Source organism: Tauraco erythrolophus, chromosome 1 (assembly GCF_009769465.1).
Source record: "Tauraco erythrolophus isolate bTauEry1 chromosome 1, bTauEry1.pri, whole genome shotgun sequence".
Taxonomy (NCBI): Eukaryota; Metazoa; Chordata; class Aves; order Musophagiformes; family Musophagidae; genus Tauraco; species Tauraco erythrolophus.
This window is the reverse complement of record NC_141465.1, coordinates 70,842,976-70,866,279: the sequence shown is the minus strand read 5'-3', so window position 1 is coordinate 70,866,279 and position 23,304 is coordinate 70,842,976. Positions and strand designations below refer to the sequence as shown.

General features: G+C 40.4%; 1 protein-coding gene across 1 annotated transcript in view; it reads left to right on the top strand.

Annotated features, from left to right (window-relative positions):
* MYO16 (myosin XVI) overlaps positions 1-23,304 on the top strand; it is a 296,257-nt gene that overhangs the window by 28,987 nt on the left and 243,966 nt on the right. Inside the window, exon 3 of the mRNA XM_086610862.1 lies at positions 4,208-4,351. Coding sequence (XP_086466988.1) covers positions 4,208-4,351 — 144 coding nt within the window. The remainder of the gene's footprint in view (positions 1-4,207; positions 4,352-23,304) is intronic.

Below are 23,304 nucleotides of genomic sequence, written 5' to 3'. Positions count from 1 at the left end.
TTTAACAACATTATCTGTATTTAGTTGTTAGTAGCTGCATAGCAATTTAGATTAAGTGTCTGGAAGATAAAGGAAAACAGTTTGTATACAATGACCAAAAGAGATGCAAGATGCGAGGGCATGTGGAGGAAAGACTGACAGGCAGACAGAAAGAAATACTCCAGATGTAAAATTTTGGCTTTCCTGAAGCCAATGGCAAAACTCATAATAAATTCCTAAGTCTTGTGATCCTTTACTTTGGTCTGTGATGCTTCAGTTACACACATGCTTTCTATTAGATGTGAAACAATTTTAAGATATTTGGATCCAACTTCATTGCACAATGCTGCTAAAATAAATGTGACTTCACAAATGCAAGGGCATAACAGATCTTGTGAAAAGTCTGCTGGCAAAGTGTTTCATTTTAGAACAGTTGGATGAAGTTTCTCATAGTTTGCATACAAAAAAAGAGCGATTTCTTGACAAAAAAAGGATCCTGTAATATTACTGAACTCTTAGCACACCTGCCACCATGCTCTTGCAAAACGTAGCATTTCTGTTGCGTAATAATCTATGTTTTCCATCTTCCGTGGCCGTGCTACTGATGAAGGACTTTGGGAAATAGAGGTCTAGATAAAGAGGGTGCAGTAACAAGTTGGAAACAGAGAAAATTTAAGTTCTCTTTTCTCTCCTCCAACTATTTGCCTACTGCAGATGTGTTCAATCACTCTTTAAAAATAGAGCCCATAGAGGTGTTATTTTTGGGATTCACATAATTGAGACCATCCCAAATTGTTATCCTGTGCTGAAGGATAAAGGCTCCTGTCTCTTGCCCTAGGAGACAATCTGTATCTTCAGTGTGACTGATGTGACATCAGTCTCTCTGACATTTTAAATAAAAGAAAGAAAGATCTGTCTTTAGGGATTTTAGTTTGCTTTGTCTAGTTCAACTGATGCAGACTTTTTAACTGCAGATAAATCTGCAGTTGAACTGTGTCTTTCACGTTTCTTGATCTTCTGCATTATACCCCAATTCACTGTCACATTCAGTTATTTCTCCAGTGATGCCTGCTGCTTCACAGGCACACATATACTTCAAAAGGAGAAGTATATATTTGCAATAGACAACTGTGTGTAACCTACTGCCTCAGTTAAGTCAGAGTTACATGTAAGCACTTGTAATTCATTTACAGGAAAATACCGGTCCTATTGGCAATAGGGGAAAACCTGATTCAGTGAAGCTTGGATTTGACCCCGATTTGAGAGCAGTACAGATAGGAGAGGAGGAGTCATGGTACAGGGAAACAGTTTATTTTCCTGCAAGAACTCAAAATAGTAATGTAGCACGGCACCAGCCTTTCTGGCACCAGATGGGATTCACCTTTCTCAAAGGGGAAAGAGAGTCTTTGCTCATGAGCTAGCGGGGCTCATTGACAGAGCTGTAAACGAGACCTGAAGGGGGAGAGGAATAATATCAGGCTTGATCAAGACAAGCTGAGAGTGCCTGAAGAGCAGCAGAAAGGAATTCCAGACACTCCAGCCAGTAAGTCAGCTTCTCTGGGTGCCTTTATGTAAATGTGTGTAGCATGGGGAATAAATAAGAGGAGTTAGAGGTGTGTGTGTGCCTGCAGGGTTATGATCTCATTGGCATCACGAAGACATGATGGGATGAATCCTACAACTGGAGTGTTGGAATGGAAGGATTCAGGCTCTTTAGGAAGGACAGACAGGGTAGATGAGGAGGAGGTGTTGCTCTCTATGTCAAAAACCAGCTGGAGTGCATGGTGTGACATTGTAGTGGGAGTCTGCTACAGACCACCTGACCAGGAAGACTGAGTGGATGAGACCCTCTACAGACAGATAGGAGCAGCCTGACGTTCACAAGCCCTGGTCCTCATGGGGGCCTTCAGCCACCTCGATACCTGTTGGAGGGACAACACAGCGGGGCATAAGCAATCCAGAAGGTTCCTGGAATGCATGATGATAACTTCCTTCTCCAAGTGGTAGAGGAACCAACGAGGAGAGGTGCTACCCTGGACCTTGTTCTCATCAACAAGGAGGAGCTGGTGGGGGAATGTGAAGCTCAAGGACAGCCCTGGCAGTAGTGACCATTAAATGGTGGTGTTCAAGATCCTTATGGGAGTGAGGAGGGTACTCAGAAAGCTCACTACCCTGGATTTCAGGAGAGCAGACTTTGGCCCTGTGGGGAAGAGGGGCCCAAGAAAGCTGGTTAATATTCAAGAATCACTTCCTCCCACTCAGGAGCAATGCATCCCAACAAAGAGAAAGTCAGGCAAAAAAGTAGGGCACATGGGTTGGGGCAATCCCAAGCACAAATATAGGCTGAGCAGAGAATGGATTGAGAGTAGCCCTGAGGGGAAGGACCTGGGGATACTGTGGATGAGAAGCTCAACATGAGCTGGCAATGTGCGCTGGCAGCCCAGAAAGCCAACCGTATCCTGGGCTGCATCCTAAGAAGTGTGGCCAGCAGGTCATGGGAGGTGATTCTGCTCCTCTACTCTGCTTTTGTGACACCCCACCTGGAGTACTGTATTCAGCTCTGGAATCCCCAGCACAAGAAGGACATGGAGCTGCTGGAGTGGGTCCAGAGGAGGGCCACAAAGATGATCCGAGGGCTGGAGCACCTCTGCTATGAAGACAGGCTGAGAGAGTTGGGGCTGTTCAGCCTGGAGAAGAGAAGGCTCCGGGGTGATCTTATTGCAGCCTTCCAGTACCTAGGGGAGGCCTTCAAGAGAGCTGGAGAGGAATTTTTTACAAGGGCTTGTAGTGATAGGACTAAAAGTAATGGCTTTAAACTGAAAGAGGGTAGATTTAGATTAGATCTAAGGAAGAAATTCTTCACTCTGAGGGTGATGAGACTCTGGAACGGTTGCCCAGAGAAGTTGTGGATGCCCCATCCCTGGAAGTGTTCAAGGCCAGGTTGGATGAAGCTTTGAGCAACCTGATCTAGTAGAAGGTGTCCCTGCCTATGGTAGGGGCGTTGGAACTAGATGATCTTGAGGTCCCTTCAAACCCAAACCATTCTATGATTTTGTGATTCAATTGAATATCTCAGCTATGTCTTGATTCACAGTGAAATCCAGTTAAGCACTTTTCCTTCTTCCCCTTTTCCACTAGTGTCTAGCTTCTGTACCAAATTAAACAGATCAGCAAACTCGATGCCATGGTGTGGTTCCACATGCAATAACCTAATTATTTAATCCTCACTGGAAAATTATTTTCAGATTTCACTGTATTTGTACTCTTAGTGTATATGTGTGCTTTTCGGGACAGGGAAACATGCACAGGTTTAAATATTCAGAGAGGCTTCGATATTAAGGATTGTATTCAAAACATCTAAGTACCTACAAAGCATCTAAGTATCTAATACAGAAAATTAGTCTCCCTGTAGCTTCTCTACAGAGGGGAAAGAGAGACGATCCTTCTCTAAAGAGTTACTGAGATTGTATGTTAGGCCAGAATTGGATCTTAACTTAGATGCTCTGATTGTCTTTTAAAGTATTACCCATAAACACATCCATAAAAAGTCACAGATGTGACAGAAGTCACAAAGTGTGATATATTTCTGAAAAAAAAATGCTCAAAACAAAGGCTAAGCCAGTTTCTTCTTCTCAACCAAAATCAGTGTCCTCCATCATCAAACTAAAACGCAAACATACGTGTGCACCCTCTCCTCTTCCCCCCAACACACCCGTAGTGTGCAGAGACACTTACCTGTCCTTATCTGTCAGAGACACTTGAACAGGAATCAGTATAGTTAGTGGGTTGGAAATAGAAGTGGGTATGGAGAGACATGTATTATTGCTGTGAACTGCATAAAAAGCAGAAGTTCGTGTACATCTGGACAGATGTACGTATAGGTGTACGTATACTTAGATGACACTACTCATGATGTGATCATCATGCACTGATGCCTGTGCACTGATTTAGAATGACAATATAACAGAAAGAAAACCATGTCTTTACTATAGATTTCAGCAGATTTCATGTAGTGTTTTTCCACAGGGAATAAAGGATTCTGTGAATTGTGCGTGTAGAACTTATAGTCTTCACAAAACTATTTCTATGGATTCATCAGCTGTTGTCCCCTACAAACACAGCAATTTAATTGCTCGATTTAAATGTTAAATGGAGCAAAAATTGTATGTAATAAATTCAGTTGTGCTCTGAGTAAAACACCATCCCTAATCTCCTCTTTTTCTTCTAGTGTGCCCGCTATGATAATGCATTTGCTGCAGAAATTCTAATTGACAGAGGAGTAAATGTAAATCATCAAGATGAGGACCTTTGGACATCAATGCATGTAGCCTGTGCATGTGATAATCCTGATATTGTCCTGCTACTGCTACTAGTAAGTAAAGCAATCCAATACATTGTGTGCTTGAAAAGGAAACAGAATGTAATACCATGAGGTCTGAAACTGCTGTATGAATGCAATATATTACTAGTAATCATATCAGTGAAAGCATATATTATGTTTCTTGACATTGTTTTGGTGCTCAGGATTTTTAGAAGGCATATAGTGAAGCATTTTTAGGCCTTCAACAAGAATACAGCATAAACATCAATGTCAAGACTCTCCTGTCTCTTCCCTGTGGTCCGAAGCTAATATCTTTAATAAGCACTCAGTCCCAAATGGGATATTTGGATGATTTCTTTTCTCTTCTCCTTGTCATTTTGTGTTAAGGATTGAGTTTACAAGCAATGTTATCAAAACCTCCTTCTTAAAAGCAAGTAGTCTCTCAAGACACAGAGTACTCATAAAGAAATGGTTGTGGACATAGTCAAAACAAGGCCAATTTAATTTTTATCTAAACAACTGTGGCCTTTTGAAGCAGATGTTACCCAATATAGTAACAGATATGGCATGCAGTCTTTGTAGAGAACAGCTTTGTTGATATTTGAGCAACCGGTGTAGTGGAGAGTATCCTTGCCCACGGCAGGGGAGGTGGAACTAGATGATCTTTGAGGTCCTTTCCAACCTAACCATTCTATGATTCGATGATTCTCCCTGTCCTTCTTGTGCTGGGGACTCCAGAGCTGAACACAGTAATCTCAGGTGGGGTCTCAGGAGAGCAGAGCAGAGGGGCAGAATCACCTCCCTCAACTGCTGGCCATGCTTCTTTGATGCAGCCCAGGATACGGTTGGCTTCTGAGCTGCCAGGCACATTGCCGGCTCATGTTAGCTTCTCATCCACCAAGCACCCAAGTCCTTTTCCTCCGGGTACTCTCAATCCATCTCCGCCCAGCCTGTACTTGTGCTTGGGATAGCCCTGACCCATGTGCAGGACCTTGCACTTGGCCTTGTTGAACTTCATGAGGTTCTCACAGGCTTACCTCTCCAGCCTGTCAAGGTCCCTCTGGATGGCATCCCTTTCCTCCAGCGTGTCCACAACACCACACAGCTTGGTGTCATCTGCAAACTTGCTGAGGGTGCACTCGATCCCACTGTCCATGTCACCAACAAAGATGTTAATAGCAATGGCCCAATACTAACCCCTGAGGAACACCACTCGTCACTGGCCTCCTCTTGGACATTGAACTGTTGACCACAACTCTTTGAGTGCGACCATCCAGCCAATTCCTTATCCACCGAGTGGTCCATCCATCAAAACCACATCTTTCCAGTTTAGAGACAAGGATGTTGTGTGGGACAAATGCTTTGGCTAAGTCCAGGTAGACAATGTCAGTTGCTTCTTCCCCTATCCATCAATGCGTAACCTCATCATAGAAGGCCACCAATTAGTCAGGCAGGATTTGCCCTTAGTGAAGCATGTTGGCTGTCACCAATCACCTCCTTATTTTTCTGTGTGCCTTAGCATAGTCGCCAGGAGGATCTGCTCCATGATCTTGCCGGGCACAGAGGTGAGACTGACTGGCCTGTAGTTCCCTGGGTCTTCTTTTTCCCCTTTTTTAAAGATGGGGCTATGTTGCCCCTTTTCCAGTCATTGGGAACTTCACCAGATTGCCACGACTTCTGAAATATGATGGATAGTGGCTTAGCAACTTCATCTGCCAGTTCCCTCAGGACCCGTGGATGCACCTCATCAGGTCCCATGGACTTGTCCACCTTCAGGTTCTTTAGATGGTCTCGAACCTGACCTTCTCCTACAGTGGGCGGTTCTTCATTCTCCCAGTCCCTGCCTTTGCCTTTTGTGGCTTGGGCTCCGCAGCTGGAGTTCTTGCCAGTGAAGACTGAGGCAAAGAAGTCATTGAGAACCTCAGCCTTCTCCATATCCCAGGTGGCCAGGTCCCCCGTTTCCTTCTGGAGAGGGCCTGCATTTTCCCTAAATCTCTTTTTATCACTGACATATCTATGGAAGTTTTTCTTGTTGCCCTTGATGTCCCTGGCCAGATTTAACTCTATCATGGCTTTAGCTTTCCTAACCTGATCTCTGGTTGCTCGGACAATCACTCTGTATTCTTCCCAGGCTACCTGTCCTTGCTTCCTCCCCCTATAGGCCTTCTTTTTGTGTCCGAGTTGGTCCAGGAGCTCCATGTTCATCCATGCAGGCCTCCTGGTTGTTCCTACCTGACTTTCTCTTTGTTGGGATGCATCGCTTCTGAGCTTGGAGGAGGTGATCCTTGAATATTAACCAGCTGTCTTGTGCCCCTCTTCCCTCCAGGGCCTTGTCCCATTGTACTCTAGCGAGGAGATCCCTGAAGAGGCCAAAGTCTGCTTTCCTGAAATCCAGGGTAGTGAGCTTGCTATGCACCCTCCTTGATTCTCTAAGTATCTTGAATTCCACCATTTCATGATCGCTGCAGCCAGGGCTGTCCTTGAGCATCACGTTCCCCACCAGTCCTTCTTTGTTGGTGAGAACAAGGTCCAGCAAAGCACCTCTCCTCGTTGGTTTCCTCTACCACTTGGAGAAGGAAGTTATCATCAATGCATTCCAGGAACCTCCTGGATTGCCTATGCCTGCTGTGTTGTCCCTGCAACAGATATCAGAGTGACTGAAGTCCTCCATGAGGACAGGGCTCGTGGAACGTGAGACAGCTCCTATCTGTCTGTAGAGGGCCTCATTCATCAGTCCTTTCAGAATTAGTGATACCTTCCTTCCCTTAATCTCAGTTCTGAATTTCTAAGTTTCAGCCTTTTTTAAATCAGAACAGATAACTCTAGTTGCATCACACCAAATCGGAAAGAATTTTTGGAGAAGTTCTTCCCCAAAATATTGCATCCCTCATAAACATGTGTTGTGCTTTTGCAATGCTATGGCAACTTTAATAAAACAAAGGGTTTATTGGTTGTTGTTTTGTGGTTTTTTAATAACCTAAGACTTGTTGCGTTTAGAATCTCTTAAGTCAAAGCCGTCAGGTTGAGTTACACTTTGTGGAATATATGAGTGTGCTGTATTCAGTTAGGGTGGAGCCATAAGCAAGTAGTATTCAATGGTCTTCAGTAGTAGAGGGGATAATCTTCTGATTTTCTTCAGCATAATGACTTATAGTAGTATGATTTTAGTTGTGACTATGCTAACTATAAGTGAAAGAAGTACTGTGGCTACTATCTGACTTTCTCTAAATGGCATGGGCTTTACCAACACCTGTGTTTGGAACCTGAAATTACTTTTACTCTGTCCTGTGGTTGCTTCTTCCAATCTGTAACTTTAGTTTTAACATTGATCTGTACCAGATCTTCTTTGATAATCTCATAGGATTCTGATGTGTACACCTGCTCTAGAAAACAAAAAGAGGTGCCCAGGAGTCTTCCTGGGTGAGGGACCACAATCATCTGTACTAGCAAATTTGTTAGAATGTCCTCTGGCATGACTTTGACATGTGCCATCTAGATTCCTTCCAGACAATTCCCTGGCATAGTTTTGAAGCTGGAAAGTCCCAGGGACCAGTTGTATCCAGCTGTCACATTGTAGAGGCTAAGAGTCTTTACTGGACTAAACAAGGTCTCTTCCATACAGCTAGCTTCAATGCCTAGAGGTTTTCTCAGGTCCATTTGATGTAATAGTAGAGATACAGCCTTTGTCGTGCTTGAAATGTCCGTTTTCTCAGCTTTTTCTATTACAGGAATAATTAGGTCTAGTAACTGTGCAATGCAAACATGTATAAATCTGATTTTCTGTTCTTAGTGCCTTCAAATAGGTTTGCTTACCTAACCACAGTTGTCAGAATATGTTGGTAGGAGTATCCCATTCTAAATATTGTCACTACTCTTTGGCAAATAAAGGATAAAATTTCCAGAAGGTGATATTTAATTTCTTGTATTGTCTTAATCTATTCAATGTATATTCTTTTGAAGCCTGTGTGTCTTTTGGATTCTGTGTGTACTCCTAAACTGATAAACAAATTAGAACAGATAAACTCCTCTATAAAAACTCTTGTATGTGGTAGACTCTTGGAATGTGGGGAATTTTCAGAAATACTGAATGCTGTGCGTTGTTGACATTAATAGGCAAAGTTGGGATTATGAAAGAACTTCTAAAATTTCCCCTGCCTGTTTTGCAGGAAGCCAAATCTAATAAAAAGTAAGTATTTCTACCAATGGATTCTACCTAAAATTATTTTTCAGCCCCCATCATTTGAATGTTCTTTGATTTAGTCCCTGTTTATAACAAGCTGTCATCTTCTGAAGGTTCTAATATTCTTCTGATAAACATGGGATAAATAGGTCATCTGATATATTAAAGTTTCAGTAAGCAGGGTTATATCCGTATGGACTTTTGCAATAACTTCTGATAAATTTGCCCGTATTTTAGGTGGTTAGTACTTTTTAAGGCAGAATTTCCTTCACTACATAAATAAGAACTTCATGCTCTAACTTCTGGAGTGGGAGTAATAAATGAAGTATTGTGGCAGAGAAAGGGAAATATTCTTAGGTAAGCAATAGTTCTCAAATGGCACGTTAATGCTAATCTTAGTAACATTTGACAAAGTGAAGTTGGAAACTGAGGTTGGAGGGAAGTATTTTTCACACTCTGAACTGTCTTGTGTGAGCATTTGATATTAAGAATTACTTTGCCTTGAGGTTAGGGTGTTTCATGGGCCATGTCTAATGTGTAGCATGAGCCTGGATATGCTAATATGAGCTACAGGCAGCTTCTGTTATGCTACAGCTTTGAGCTGGAAGAGAAAATAACACTTCATGTACCATCTGTATTACTTTCAGATAAATATTTCTTATGCATTTACTTTACAACATAGACGAGCCGTGTTATCTGTTTTAAAGATGTGAGCTAAAGGTAACAATGTGGTCCTTAATTAAGACTGTGCAAATTCTTATTCCTGGAAAACTGTCCTAGAGGCCAGTGCAGATTTCCTCAGTGAGGACTTCAAAATGTTTCCTGAAATAAAAAAAAAAAAAAAAGAGTATAGGGGATAGGTAGATCCCAGAAGGCGACTAATGAAGACTTAATTAAGCATGCCCAGTTCTGATTTTATCCCACTTTTGGTGATCTTCATGTTTATCTGGCTTGGACAAGATAGTACTTGTCATTCATCGCTTAGCTGTGGTAACTCACTATTTCTGTCCTCTGGTAGATAGCAAAGACAAAAATAAAGCTTTGAAAATAAGTTGAAATGGCTTTTCGCTTAGAGCTAGGAGGGGCTGTAGCTGTTTGTATATGATAATCTGCTATCATGTCCTGCTGGAAGACTATTGGAATTGTAGGCACTGTTTATGGAATAAATGCAGAATGAAGTGCTTGAAGCTCTTTCTTTCCATCTCAACATTTTATTACCCAAGGTGGTATATGCGTTTCCAGGGACGTAGTTATGTCTTCTTCATTTGTAGCTGTCAGCAAGGGGAGGGGGCGACAACTTTGGACATTACAGGTCATGAAAATATCCCATGTCTGCTAAATAGACAGCCAATGAAGAGCTTACCCCTTGAGCAGCTGCTAGCACATGAGGAAACCGTGGAGATCAAAGGTAATCTGCAGAGGTCGGTTGCCATACATGCAAATCAGGTGGTAAAGGTCGGATTCATCAATCGTTGCTGACTGTATCAGCGTTAGGGGTTTTCCCCTTGGGATAGGGGACTGTTTCTGTGGATGTTGCATGAAGGAGGCTCCTGTAGCAGGTTGAGGATGGTGCTGAAGTGCCTTTCATTTAAGAACAAAGATGCATAAGCTTGTATACATTTGTGCCTATATGAAATCTCCAGAATATGAACAGCAAGCAGATTTCTTTTAAGTATCTGCTCTGTCTTCCTCACTGCCTTTTGAAGGCTCAGGACTGGACACCGCTGATAGCAATTCTGTCAGGACTGAATTGGGTTCTGGTTCCATCATCTCTGGTCACATTGCAACATTGTATTTTGCATTAATTTCCACTAGTGTTTCTATTGAATTAAACACTAGATAAGATTTGTAAACTTAATATCTCAAGTGCTTTGTCCTTTGAAAATAGTACCTGCGTTTTAGGACTGTCCCAGCACAAGTACTTGGCTACTGCTCCTGCTTTGTTAGATGGAAGGAAGTGTTTAGTCCACTCTGTATCACTTTAAATGGCTGTAACTTTAACTGGTACCCATTGCTTACAGTCTGATTGTTCCTCGACAATATACACTTTCTAGCTTCAAATAGGTTTAATTTATATGTACGAGCGGTTAACCTTCACTTTGCTTGTGTACTATTCAAACTATCCTCTGATACGATAACATTAATACTGTTGCAGTTTAGTAAATTAACCTTAGCTACTCAGGCAGTAGGGATATATAGGTAAAAATATCACTTTGTAGAACCTTGAGTTTCTTTTTCTCTTAATTTTTCTTCAGTCCGCCAGTATTATTTATTATCATGAATTCTCTGCTCTAAGAATCAACACTGGATCATAAAAAGGCATAAGGAGGTCAGCTAGGTCAAGCTGTTCAGCTGCCCCACCTCCTCCCCTCTGTTCCTCCACCCCAAAGCATTTGAAAATTAATGGAAGAAATATAACTGATCAATCCTGGTTCATGTCTCTGCAATTTCATGATATATTTAGTTGGATCTTGACCCTCTGTTTTCTCTCCATTTTGAAACATGGTATTTAGTACTTATTAAAAGGTTCACTATCAACATTAGCTCCTAGTTTAGTTCCTTTTCTCAAGTAACTTGATTGGTTACAAACTACAAGTTTCTTTATGACTTGCGGTTACACTTTAGTTTCAGAGCATGTCACAGATAATTCATAATTGAGCTGTGCTGTTGGGTGTCACATGAAGCAGGTTGATAGTTACGAGTTTTCTTTTTAATGTATCTTTGGTTTTGGGGTTGATTTTTTTCCTTTCTCCCCCACGTCCTAAATCGTCATGGAATCTTTTGATTTTTTACTGACCTAAGGCTGAGAACAGCAGAGAAAAAGAAAGTAGGTGAGAATGCATTTTTATGGTGTCATTCACTTTATTTTACCATCATCAGGAGACCCTTTTAGTAGACAACATTAACGTAATGTTCTCACCATCTGTAATGCAGATCTTGTCAAACGAAACTAGGAAGGAGGAGATAGTATTCTAGTGTTTGTAAAGCACTTTGCACAGTGGAGATTTATTCTTTCATTGACCTGAAGACGTCACTGTAATAAACATGGCAGTTAATTAACTAGAATGGCAGGAGAGCAATACTACATCCTTGGGACTTTTACAAGCAAATAAAGGAATATTGAGGAGTAGACTATACACTCTTAATATATGCTGTTTACTAACCTTACTAGGAAAGCAAATGTAAGTACTGTCTGCAAGCCACTTAAATATACATCTTGATATGCTTTTTGAAACTTAGAATTGAGACACACAAAAGGAATTCTGGCTTAGAAGGCTAAAAGTACGACTGTTTAAAAAATTGAGACGGAATATTTTTTTGTTCCTCTCTTCTATTAAAGAACTTAGGAAAATCTGTGCTCAACTGTCTGCAAAAGGGAGTTGTACTCAAAGCTTTCATTAGATTTACAGTCACCAGCAGTAGGTCCAGTGTAGGTGGGAATTTAAAAATGTTATTCAATGGTTGTGATGTCATTCAAATTTCCTGATCCTCTGCAATTTCTTTATGATACCTCTGCAAAATTCTTTCTGCCATGAGAATAAACAATATGACATAACTCTAATGGAATATTAAAAATCAAATGGGACAAATATAGAGAACCACAGAGAATGTGACAGATCTTCAGATAGTGAATTGGAGTCTCAGTTGAAAGATTACATCTGCACTCTTTGTAAACAAGGACAAGGGGTTCAGACTCAGTCATGTGATGTAATGGATGCTTCTGAACTCTTTCTGAACCTGGCAGTATAACAGGTAATCAAACATCATATTCCAAACCATCCTATTTCCAAAACGTAAACAGCAAATAAAAATATCTATAACTATCTCACTAGGTCTTTTGTGAACCAGTCACTCATATTCTGCTCTGTGGAGTTCATGTATTCCTTTTTTTAGCAGCAGCTTCTCAAACAGTCCATGGGTAAGCCATCTTCTCCGTATGCTTTGTGGCTTTCTGCCTTCAGCATCCTGTATTATTGACATGGGCAAGTAAGCACCTTAATGGTGGCTCTCAACCTTCATCTCCAGCTTCCCAGCCTGTAACTGTAAACTTCTCTAATGTTTTTTTGGATGCGATACAGTTCATAAACGTATTAATTTGACAGCCTGTTGTATGCATTTGTGCCTAACTACCAGGCACAAGCCAGCTTCTGGTAGATGTTCCTGGAGGCAGCAGTTTTTCCTGTTCTCTCTTCACAGAATCACAGAATGTAGGGATTGGAAGGGACCTCAAAGGATCATCTAGTCCAATCCCCCTGCCAGAGCAGGACCACCTAGATCAGATCACACAAGAACGCATCCAGCTTGGTTTTTGAACATCTCCAGAGAAGGAGACTCCACAACCTCTCTGAGCAGCCTGTTCCAGTGTTCTGTTACCCTTACTGGGAAGAAGTTCTTCATGTTAAGCGGAACCTGCTATGTTCCAGCTTATATCCATTTCCCTTTGTCCTATCATTGGATGCCACTGAGAAGAGCCTGGCTCCATCCTCATGACAGTCAACCTTTACATATTTATAAACATTAATGAGGTCCCCCTCAGTCTCCTCCAAGCTAAAGAGACCCAGCTCCCTCAGCCTTTCCTCATAAGGGAGATGCTCCACACCCTTAATCATCTTTGTGGCCCTGCGCTGGACTCTCTCAAGCGTTCCTTGTCCTTCTTGAACTGAGGGGCCCAGAACTGGATACAATATTCCAGATGCGGCCTCACCAGGGCAGAGTAGAGGGAGAGGAGAACCTCTCTCGACCTACTAACCACACCCCTTCTAATACACCCCAGGATGCCATTGGCCTTCTTGGCCACAAGGGCGCATTGCTGGCTCATGGTTATCCTGCTGTCCACCAGGACCCTCAGATCCCTTTCTCCTGTGCTGTTCCCCAACAGTTCAGTCCCCAACTTGTACTGGTACATGGGGTTGTTCTTACCCAAATGCAAGACTCTACACTTGCCCTTGTTGTATTTCATTAAATTTCTCCCCACCCAACTCTCCAGCCTGTCCAGGTCTCTCTGAATGACAGCACACCTTCAGGTGTGTCAGCCACTCCTCCCAGTTTAGTGTCATCAGCAAACTTGCTGACCATGCACTCTATTCCCTCATCCAAGTCATTGATGAATATGTTGAACAATACATGTCCCAGTACCGACCCTTGAGGGACTCCACTGGATACAGGCCTCCAACTGGACTCTATCCCATTGACCACTACTCTCTGGCTTCTATCCTTCAGCCAGTTCACAATCCACCTCACCACCCGATCATCCAGACCACACTTCCTCAGATTAGCTGTGAGGATGCCGGGGAGACTGTGTCAAATGCTTTACTGAAATCAGATAGACCACATCTACTGCTCTACCATCATCCACACACTGGTGATGTCCTCATAAAAGGCTATCAGGTTTGCCAAGCACGACTTCCTTCTCCTTGTTGCTACTTGTCAGTCTCATAGTGCCCATTCTCTTCACAATGTCTGGGTAGGACACAGAAGTGGAAGCTGGACTATGTTCAAGGGACAGGTATATTTAACTAAAAAGCTTTTAATCAGGTGTCCTTTTCCAAAACAATATCTGATTAGTCATCTTGTTTCTGAGGGATTTTTGCCTAGATGGACAAATCAAGCAAAAGGTGGAAAGGGATGTTGCAGAAACGTGTAACGTATTTTTTACAAATTACTCGGTAACAGTAAGGATGCACAGAGAAAACTCGGAGTCCTGGTGGATCATCCACAAGACCTGTGTAATGAATTTGTAACTAGATGCCTTTATGTATTTCACACCACATGCTCTACTGTATAGCACTTGCTCTCCTGCCGGCTCAAAATACTGAGAGAAGTACAGTTATGGTTAAATTTGGAAACAGAGTGAAATCTAACAGAGGGAGGTGATTGTCCCACTCTACACTGCACTGGTGTGGCCCCACCTCGAGCACTTTGTGAAGTGTTGGTCACCTCAATGTAGAAGGACATCAAACTATTAGAGTGCGTCTAGAGGGAGGATGACCAAGGTGGTGAAAGGCCTCAAGGGCAAGACTTACGAGGAGCGGCTGAAGTCACTTGGTTAGTTCAGCTTGGAGAAGACAAGGCTGAGGGGTGACCTCATCACTGTCTACAACTTTCTCAAGGAGGATGGCAGAGAGAAAGGTGCTGATCTCTCTCTGGTCACCAGCAATGGGACACCAGGAAATAGAATGAAGCTGAGTCAGGGGAAGTTTGAATTGGACTTTAGGATAAGATTCTTCACTGAGAGGGTGACTGGTGACTGGAACAGGCTCCCGCTGGGGAAGGGTCACGGCACCAAGCCTGTCGAGAGTTCAAGGAGCGTCTGGACAACACTTTAGTCATATGGTTCAGTTTTAAGTCGTCCTGTGAGGAGCAGGAAGTTGGACTCGGTGATCCTTATGGGTTCCTTCCAACTTGAGATATTCTATGATTCTGTGATTCTAATACCAGATTCTTTCAGTAAGACTGAAATATGATTTATCCTTTGAAGAGAAAGCCTTAATATATTATTACTTAATATTTCCTCAGTTCAGGGAACAATTTTTACAGAAATTGTATCATCACAGTATAGACCTTTCAGTATTTCATATAGAGAGATTTGGGAGTGTGTGGAAAAGTTCAGTATAGGATTTGGTTTTGCGTAAAATTAAAATCCATCTCTAAACATTTCTGTTATTTTGGAATTAGTTTTAGTAAGTGTTGGACTCAATTAATTTATTTGAATCCATGAGTTTAATTTTGTTGGAATTAAATTAAAAACAATTTTTCATTCATGCTGTATTAGGTAGGTTGCTTTGGTGTAATTTTAGAGCCTATCGAGTAACTTCAGGGCCAGCTTCTCACTGAGAGCTAGACCACACTTAAAATAATTTTTTGGTAGAAGACAGTAAAAAATTATCAAGAAATACTGCATAAACGTTTTAGCCAAAATGTTCATGCTGGTAAAACGTGGAAAGTGTAATCAAGCCCTGCGCTGGGTTCCAGCTTGGGACTTGAATTTTATTTTATTTTTTTGTGAGCCACATAGCTTTCTCTTGTCTTTATCACGTGTTCCTGCTCTGTCTTTTTATAGTCTGGCCTATTGCTCAAAGGACATACTCCTTCAAGCTCCTGTGTTCTCTAGGATGTCTGTGTTATCTAGAAACTTCTGTCTTCCTTCATCCTCATTGTCTTGGGCTCTCAAATTGTTGCCAGAGATATTGAGAAGGATTTTGGTGCAAAGATGGTGTTCCCAGGAATTGCTGGGTTTTCGAGGCCACCGCAACAAAAACAAATAACAGATTGTATGGAGTGTGGAGCTTATTAGGGAGAGATGGGATGGAAGGTGGATTTCACAGTCTCCATCTCATTACAAGAAGTCAAGATAATAGAAAAGCAGTATTTAAGGTCCTGCAAGGTTAGATAGTGATTTCTTCTTCCTCAACTTGTATGGGAGGTATGCCATGCCTTATAAGCCATGTGTTGGAGAATCTGGTGAAGTTGAGTATTAGACAAGTAGATGCAGGTAGTTTTATCACATGACAAACTGGGTGCTAAGAAAAAAAATCTCATTTATGTGGGAGCAGTACAGCTGTGTCCATATTCTTGTGACCTCCAAAGGAATATGATGTTGTCTTGGAAGAGAAGAGCTTCTTTATACTTGCCTATGTTTGTCCTCATCTTAGTGTGATAAAAAAGAATTTAAATTTGTACATTGCAAATCATTGATTTTATTTCTAAATCTTCTCACTCATCACAGTACTGCAGAGCTATTTGGATTTTCAATGCAAATCAAGCAATCAGAATTAAGCTATTATGGAAATTTAGCTTTCTCTATGTTGAAACTTAATGATTCTACGGAAAGGTCATTACATGCTGCATAAGGAAAGAATATAGAAGAAACTGCAGAGGATATGCCATTAAACAGAATATGATTATGCAAATTCAAACTTGGCCATCTGAACAATTCCACTGTCTTAAAAAACACAGAGTAAAATAAGTGCTATGTTACATTTCATACCTCTCATCTGAAAGCCCAGCACGTTAAGTGTAGTTCTGGGCTATTGGTGATGACAGGACATCATCCTCTGCTTTTTTTTCGAAATATGCTTGAATGTCATCTATCCAAGTGCCATGAACTGCCCCGATGCTGTTCAGCTCGTGACCTGATAGTATTCTGTCTTTGCATGGGGCGTTTGGAAACACCTGTTTAAAAGCTTTTCACCAGCACTGCCGCATTTTGGCTGACAGGATAAAACCTGAGTGTATTCAATTAGCCAAATTTCACTCCACTACGAGTATTAGTTGAATGATTTAAATTTGACGGCTTCTTCACTTATGGAATTTGTTAGCTGTTTCATCCTTTCCTGATTCAGTCCCAACTTTTTTGATAGACTTTTATGTTTTCTACAGGATGCCTACTTTTGACTTTAATGTAGAATCCCTTATCCAAATCAGATATAGTTTTACTGGAAAAAATGACAGTAACAGATTTACTGGTGGGAGTAGAAAGGAAGTCTTACAGTGTTGTAACTCTCTTTTCTCCTTCCCCATATACTCGGTATGGTATGTATATGAACTCATGTAATCAGAGAGCAGTTGCATAGTTATTTTGCCCTTCTTTGCAGCTGCATCAGACTCTTAGCAAGCAGAGATGAATGATCAAAATGTCATTAGCTTTAGAATTTAATGAAAGATCTTTATCTTTCATAGTTTCAGAAACAATTAAAGCAGAATAAACAATTGCTTCCTCAAAGGAAGTAATTCTGCCCTCCCACTCCGTCTTGCTCAACATGACTTCCTCCTTTGAGTCAATACAGAAGGAAGCAGTAAAGAGGAGAGAATGAAGAGCAGTTAGAGGTTGGGAGGGTACAGTAGATAGGAGTTTAAGGTACATGTAGCCTGAAAGAAAAACGATTCTTCTCACATTCTAGAGGCAGCTATCAATATCTGGTAGTTGTAAGAAACTTTAAATAGAAGTCTTTTAAATGAAAGATGAGGACATCTATTTGAACATCTTCACTTGCGGTTTGCAGAGGCTGGTGGGTGTGTGATGAATGTAGGAGGGACCTTCCAGAGCGTGTGTACTGCTGGCTTACAGCCTTTGATCATTGCTGACTGAGCTAAGGTAGAGCTAATCTAGGTGAAGGCTCTTAATGAACTAATCTGGGTGAAAGCTATTAACGAGTTGCTGAACACCAGATGGCAACGCTTGGGGGGAAACTGTGGAAATAGTCGTCTTTCTCCTTTAAGGCTGGGAAGAAGGGATGAAGCTAGCTAGTGATGCCGCACTAAAGGTGGTCCAAGGAGAGATGAGAACAGGACCCTAACTGTATACAGCAGCTTTGGAAAGCATTTTGTCTTTGAGTGCTATCATGAGAGTAATGAGAGCCTAGTAAAGAAATAAGGATAATATGAAGAGAAAATAAAAAGCATTGGAAAATTCCTTGACAGAAGTAAAATAACCAGTGAAATAGATTCTGCAGTACAAAGAATGCTGATTCATGGGATGAATCAAAGTCTTTTTACACAGGAAGTAGTCACAGAAAGAAAATCTGCCATCAGACATAAGGCATTGATTTTATCTGAATAGTCTGTAAAAGCTTATTGGATGGCTAGAAGTCACTAAGAACTCTGTGGACAACAGTAGGAGAATTGAATCTTTCTGGCCAAGACCTCAAAAATTAAATACTGCTTGCTAGCAGAAACATCATGAACAGTAGGAACTGGCTAACAGTAACATTGCTCAATACTAGTTTCAGATCATATAGAATATAGCATATTTACAAGAAGAAGACAGAATTTAAGAGATTTATCTTACTAAAGAGGGGGAAAGAGAACATGAACAATATTCAAGAGATTTAGTTGCCATTAAAAATTAGTAAGTAAAAATCAGAGGTTGTTAGCCTGGACTGTGAGTCAGGGGCCTGGCTATTCTTCAATACCTTTCACGGATGGGAATAATTGATCTAAGAGGAGGTTTGGTTTTAAACAACAACAGCAAAAAATACACAGTCACACTTCCCCCCTCAACTCCAGGTGCTGGTAGGAAGTATCTGGATTTTGATTTTGGAAAACATTTGTGTTTGAGGGAGAGAATTATAACGCCAGTGCTAGTAACCAGCAGATCTGTGTAAATTGGTGTTCTTAGCATCAGAGCGTTTCCAAAAAGTAAAAATGCCTGGAGGATAAAAAGAGTTAGACCTGTTGGGAAAAATAACACCCCTATTTTTGGCTGGAGCAGTTCAGGACAAACATGCAAAGAGGTGGACTAGTTGCAGAAAGATGGGGAATTTTGGGTCAACTCACTGTAGTTCTCTTGATTCCCAGAGAAAGAGGTTGAAGGAATGACAAAGTAATGAAAATCAACATCTGACTTTCGGTCTTCAGTAAACATAGTTTTGTGCTGCGAAGAAGAGGGTCTGGGAATGTACCACCACTGAGCGATATTCGCAGATGGTGAGATTTATTCTTTACACCAGGTGACCTTTGCTTGAATCAGTGACTATTACCCTGTGAGTCACTCTTATGGAGTAGCTGGGGAATATGAGGAAAACTGTTAGCTAAATTAGAGAAGTGAAAAGCTGCCTGGTAGTCAAGAACTTGCTAACAACAACACAACAGCCTAGCTATTAAGAGAGAAACTGTGGTCCTGGGAGTTACTGGGGTTCCTTTAGGATTGGTCCTACAATGCTGTTTTATTGAGAGTTTTCAGTGATAACCTTAGGAGGAAAAATAGGAGTATGATAATGAAATATGCTGATGACAAAGCTGTGATGCCTTGTCAGTTCAGGTGAGGATTAGAATGTTGTGCAGAAAGAATGGGGTATCTTTGAAGACTTCAGTCATAAAAATGAGTTGAAATTTAAGTGTACAAAGTACAAGGTCATGTTCTGAGTTATGAATAACAGACATTTCTGTGAAACACTTGGAAATAATCAGTTGGAAATAAGGAAAGAGACCTCTGAGCTTTAGTCAATTGTAAGATGATTATATGCTACAATATGTAGCTGTTAACAGGGAAAAGAGATTCTTGGATTTGTCAGAATGAAGATGTTTCCAGTAGAAAGAGAAAATGTTGTTGCCACTGTACGAGGAATGAGCCTGCAATTAACTATATACAGCCATGTTTCAGAATGGCAAATTGTACCAAGGAAAACTACAAAGATAAACAGGGCAATAGAAAGCCTGTCTTATGTGAAGGGGCTAAAATAACATCTGTAACTTAAAAAAAAAAATCAAAATAGAAAGGTTGGAAAAATTTCTGTAAATACATTTAGGATAGAGGAGGAGATGAAAAGAGCTATTGAAGCCTGAAGTTACTACTGGCATGAAAACAAATTATTGTTAAATGTCCAGGAATAAACTTAAGACAGAAATTAAACTAACTTTTCTGAATGTTAGGAGAGATGGGTTGGAAAGCAGCATTCTGTGCAAGAGTAATAGGGGACAAAAAAGAACCCCTAATTGGCTTTAAAATTGATCTTAAATTTGTGAATGAGACTTTGTATTAGCTGTTTACCTGCATTATCAAAGTAATGCCTCAGGAGATCCATTCTAGTATTACATTCCCACATGACATCTCTTAAGAGGGCTATGTAGGTATAATTATCCTGGTTGTGTGCTTAAAATAATTAAGTAACATACAGAGGGTATTAAAAACTATGCTTATGCGAACAACAGCAATTAAAATTATGTGGTGGATATTAGATGCTCGTCAGATTATGGCTGAATTTCCATGACCCAGAAACAGGCAGGAGAAAAGTTCGTGGAAGAAGATAATTCAGAAGGAGAAGTTAGACTTATCACCTACCAGGAAAACATTAGTGTTTTTCAAGTATTTGAAATAATTTTGTTTTTTTAATATACTGTTTTCAGATATTTGAAAAGAAAATGCATAATGGGCAACTAGTATGAAATGAAGGCAAAAAAAAAAAAAAAAGCGCTTTTGTTCTGAAGAAAATAAACCCCAAGGCCACAAAGGATCAGATGTATAGTCACTGCTAGTAAGCTGAGAATGATATTTAGATCTGTAATTAGTGGTGTGCCTCAGCAGTACTCTTAAGAGAAACTGAAGACTGGTTCATAAACCTGAATATTATCTCAATAAGGGGTAGAAAAAGACTGATGTATGAGAAATATGCCAGTGAAGGAGCTTGATTAATCAGGGAAATAATTAAAAGAGTTACAAAGCAAAAATAAAAGTGCTGTAAGACAATCTTTTGGTGACATTTTCTTGAAGTTTTTTAACAGTTGCTCATTCTTACTGGTTTCCAGGTTTTGCCAGGAGCCATATAAATATAAGAAGTATTTGGAAATGAGAAAATTTGGATTTGTGAGGTCTAGTGCAGTGGTCTTCAAAGTGGGTGCATACCCTAGGAGGTGCACAAGATGATTCATTGAGGGTATTAGAACTTCTATTATATTTATTTTTTATTTAAAAAAAAAAGTAAGCTTTCCTAATATTTAATACATTGATGCTGGCACCCTGACTCCATGCGTAGGTCAGAGGGTGCGGTGTTGTGAATGGTAGGCGAGGTATCCTGGGGGAAGAGTGGGTGCGTCACAACGCAGAGGTGTTGGCAGCAGGGATCTCACTTGCTCATCTGCTTGCAGCATATTGAGAGGCATTGCAGTTTGTGTATGCCTAGTTATGTGGATTTATGGATTATATTATCTAGTTTTAAATAAACTAAACCTCACAAAATGGACAAGTGGCTTAAAAAGGTTGCTGCAAAGAAACCGCAGATTGAAGATAATAAGACTAATAGTGACAGCCCAAACGAACAGGAAGATGGCAAACACCTCTAGTCCTAGTATGAGCTTTTCATCATTACGAGCTAAAAGCACTGCTGCTCTAATCAGATCTAATCAGCAATGTTTAAAGTAATATAATACGCAAGACAGTATTTTACAAAATTTCACTAAATTTAATGATAACTCTTCAGAAGTCTCTTTTGAGGCTTCTTAATAGTGAAAGACAAAAAGCCACGTACTACTGGGAACGCACTTGTTCTTCCTGCTGCAGTAAAAATGGCTGAAATAATACGTGGAAGACAATATGGCAACAAACTCTAAAATGCACCTCTTTGTCAGCAAATACAGTTGGAAGATGTGTAGAAAACATCACTGAAGATTTGAAGAAAAAAGTATTAGAACAAATTACACAGTGTGGGAGTTTTATATCTTTCTGAGCTATCTTTTCTAGCTATGACAGGCATTAAAACCAAGTATTGAAGTAAAATGAACTTAGAACCAGACCTTTGAATCACTGTATCATAAAGTGTTAAATCAAAAATTTAAAAAAGAATGAGGTGTTTTCAATCAGATTGTTCTCATTAAAAATATTAGTATTAATGATAATAGAGCAAAAAGGTTTTTGTACCATAAATAAATAAAACAAAATATTTTAAAATATTATTTATTTCATCTTTATCTCATCCTTTTTTAATTTCTATTGGTGTGTGTATTATATAATGTACATAATATATTAGTACAGTGGTACATGTATATAATTTATAAACAAATATGCATATATCGGGGGTATGTGCTCAAATAATTTTACTGATGGGATGCACAATAAGACCAGTTTGGAGATCACTGGTCTAGTGATTAGAACAGTAGCTTGGGATGTGAAAGACCTAGATTAGTATTGTGTAATGTATATCTGTACTAACTGGGGCACTGCTGTTAACGTAGCGTGAAGGTCAGCCAGCTGCTGGAAATCTACTAGAAAACGTATATTGCTGTCTCTCTTGAAGTCTAGGAAAGGGAAGTCTACAAGGAAAGACATGGTTTTGGCAGCTTAGTGGGTTGAACAGCTTGTTGGCAGTGATTCTCAATGTGCCATTGGTGGTAGATCTAATGGAGCAGGACATATGTGTATACTGTACTTCCTCTTATGAGGACATTTACCTACCCGGATCTGTGTCACCCCCACCCCACTAGTAGCAGGGAGATGTTGCATTTGCCTTTTTATTTAGACACTCCTGAAAACTATGAAATGTTCAACACAGGTGAGACTCCTTCAGTTTCTTCTTTCTCCTACCTTCTTTCTGTAATTAATCATGTTATTCACAACAACCATAATAAACAAGAAACATACATCTTGTCTTTTGAGATCTCTTGCCATCACCCCTTTCTTGAGGCTAAGAAGAATGAGTCTCTCACAGAAAATGATTGAACCTTGCAGCATCTTCAAATTTCTAGTAAAACAGAACTATGACAAGGATGGTAGATGTGATTCTCAGACCTTCCAGGAATCGTCTCAGCTGCTGTCTTCTGAAAAAAAAAAAAAAAAAAAAAAAAGACAGAGAGAGAGATATTCTTTTCTTTCTGGTAAGTTGTTACCATGTTATATACTTGGATAGAGCTGTCCTACAGTGCTCAAAAAAACCCTTTCAAGCCAACATCCTCTCCCCTCAAATCTTATGTGGCTTATTGTGTATTTTCATTTGGGAAACATTGGAATGAAATATCACTGTGGCATGGTTTGTAATGCATAATTAGAAGGGCTTGGGAACATGAACCTATGAAAAAGGAACGATCAAATGAATCTTCATGAATTCCTGAATTTCTGTGTGAGCTAGTAGGGGAGTATGCAGCACTGATAGAATTTATCAAAAATTCAAGGGCGACTTGTCTTGATATGCCACCATAAAGATCAATGTGTAAAGTAATTGAAAAGAAAACTGGTGCAGGAAAAACTGGCCTGCATATTGAAAGCAGGTGATTTAGGTAAATTGTAACAGTGCAGGGTTTGTTAAGGTAATAAATGAGGTGACATGAGGGTCAGTAAAAAGCTCATGTTTGTCCATGTTTTTGAAGACTTTCCATTAGAATAGGGAAGGTAGGGGAA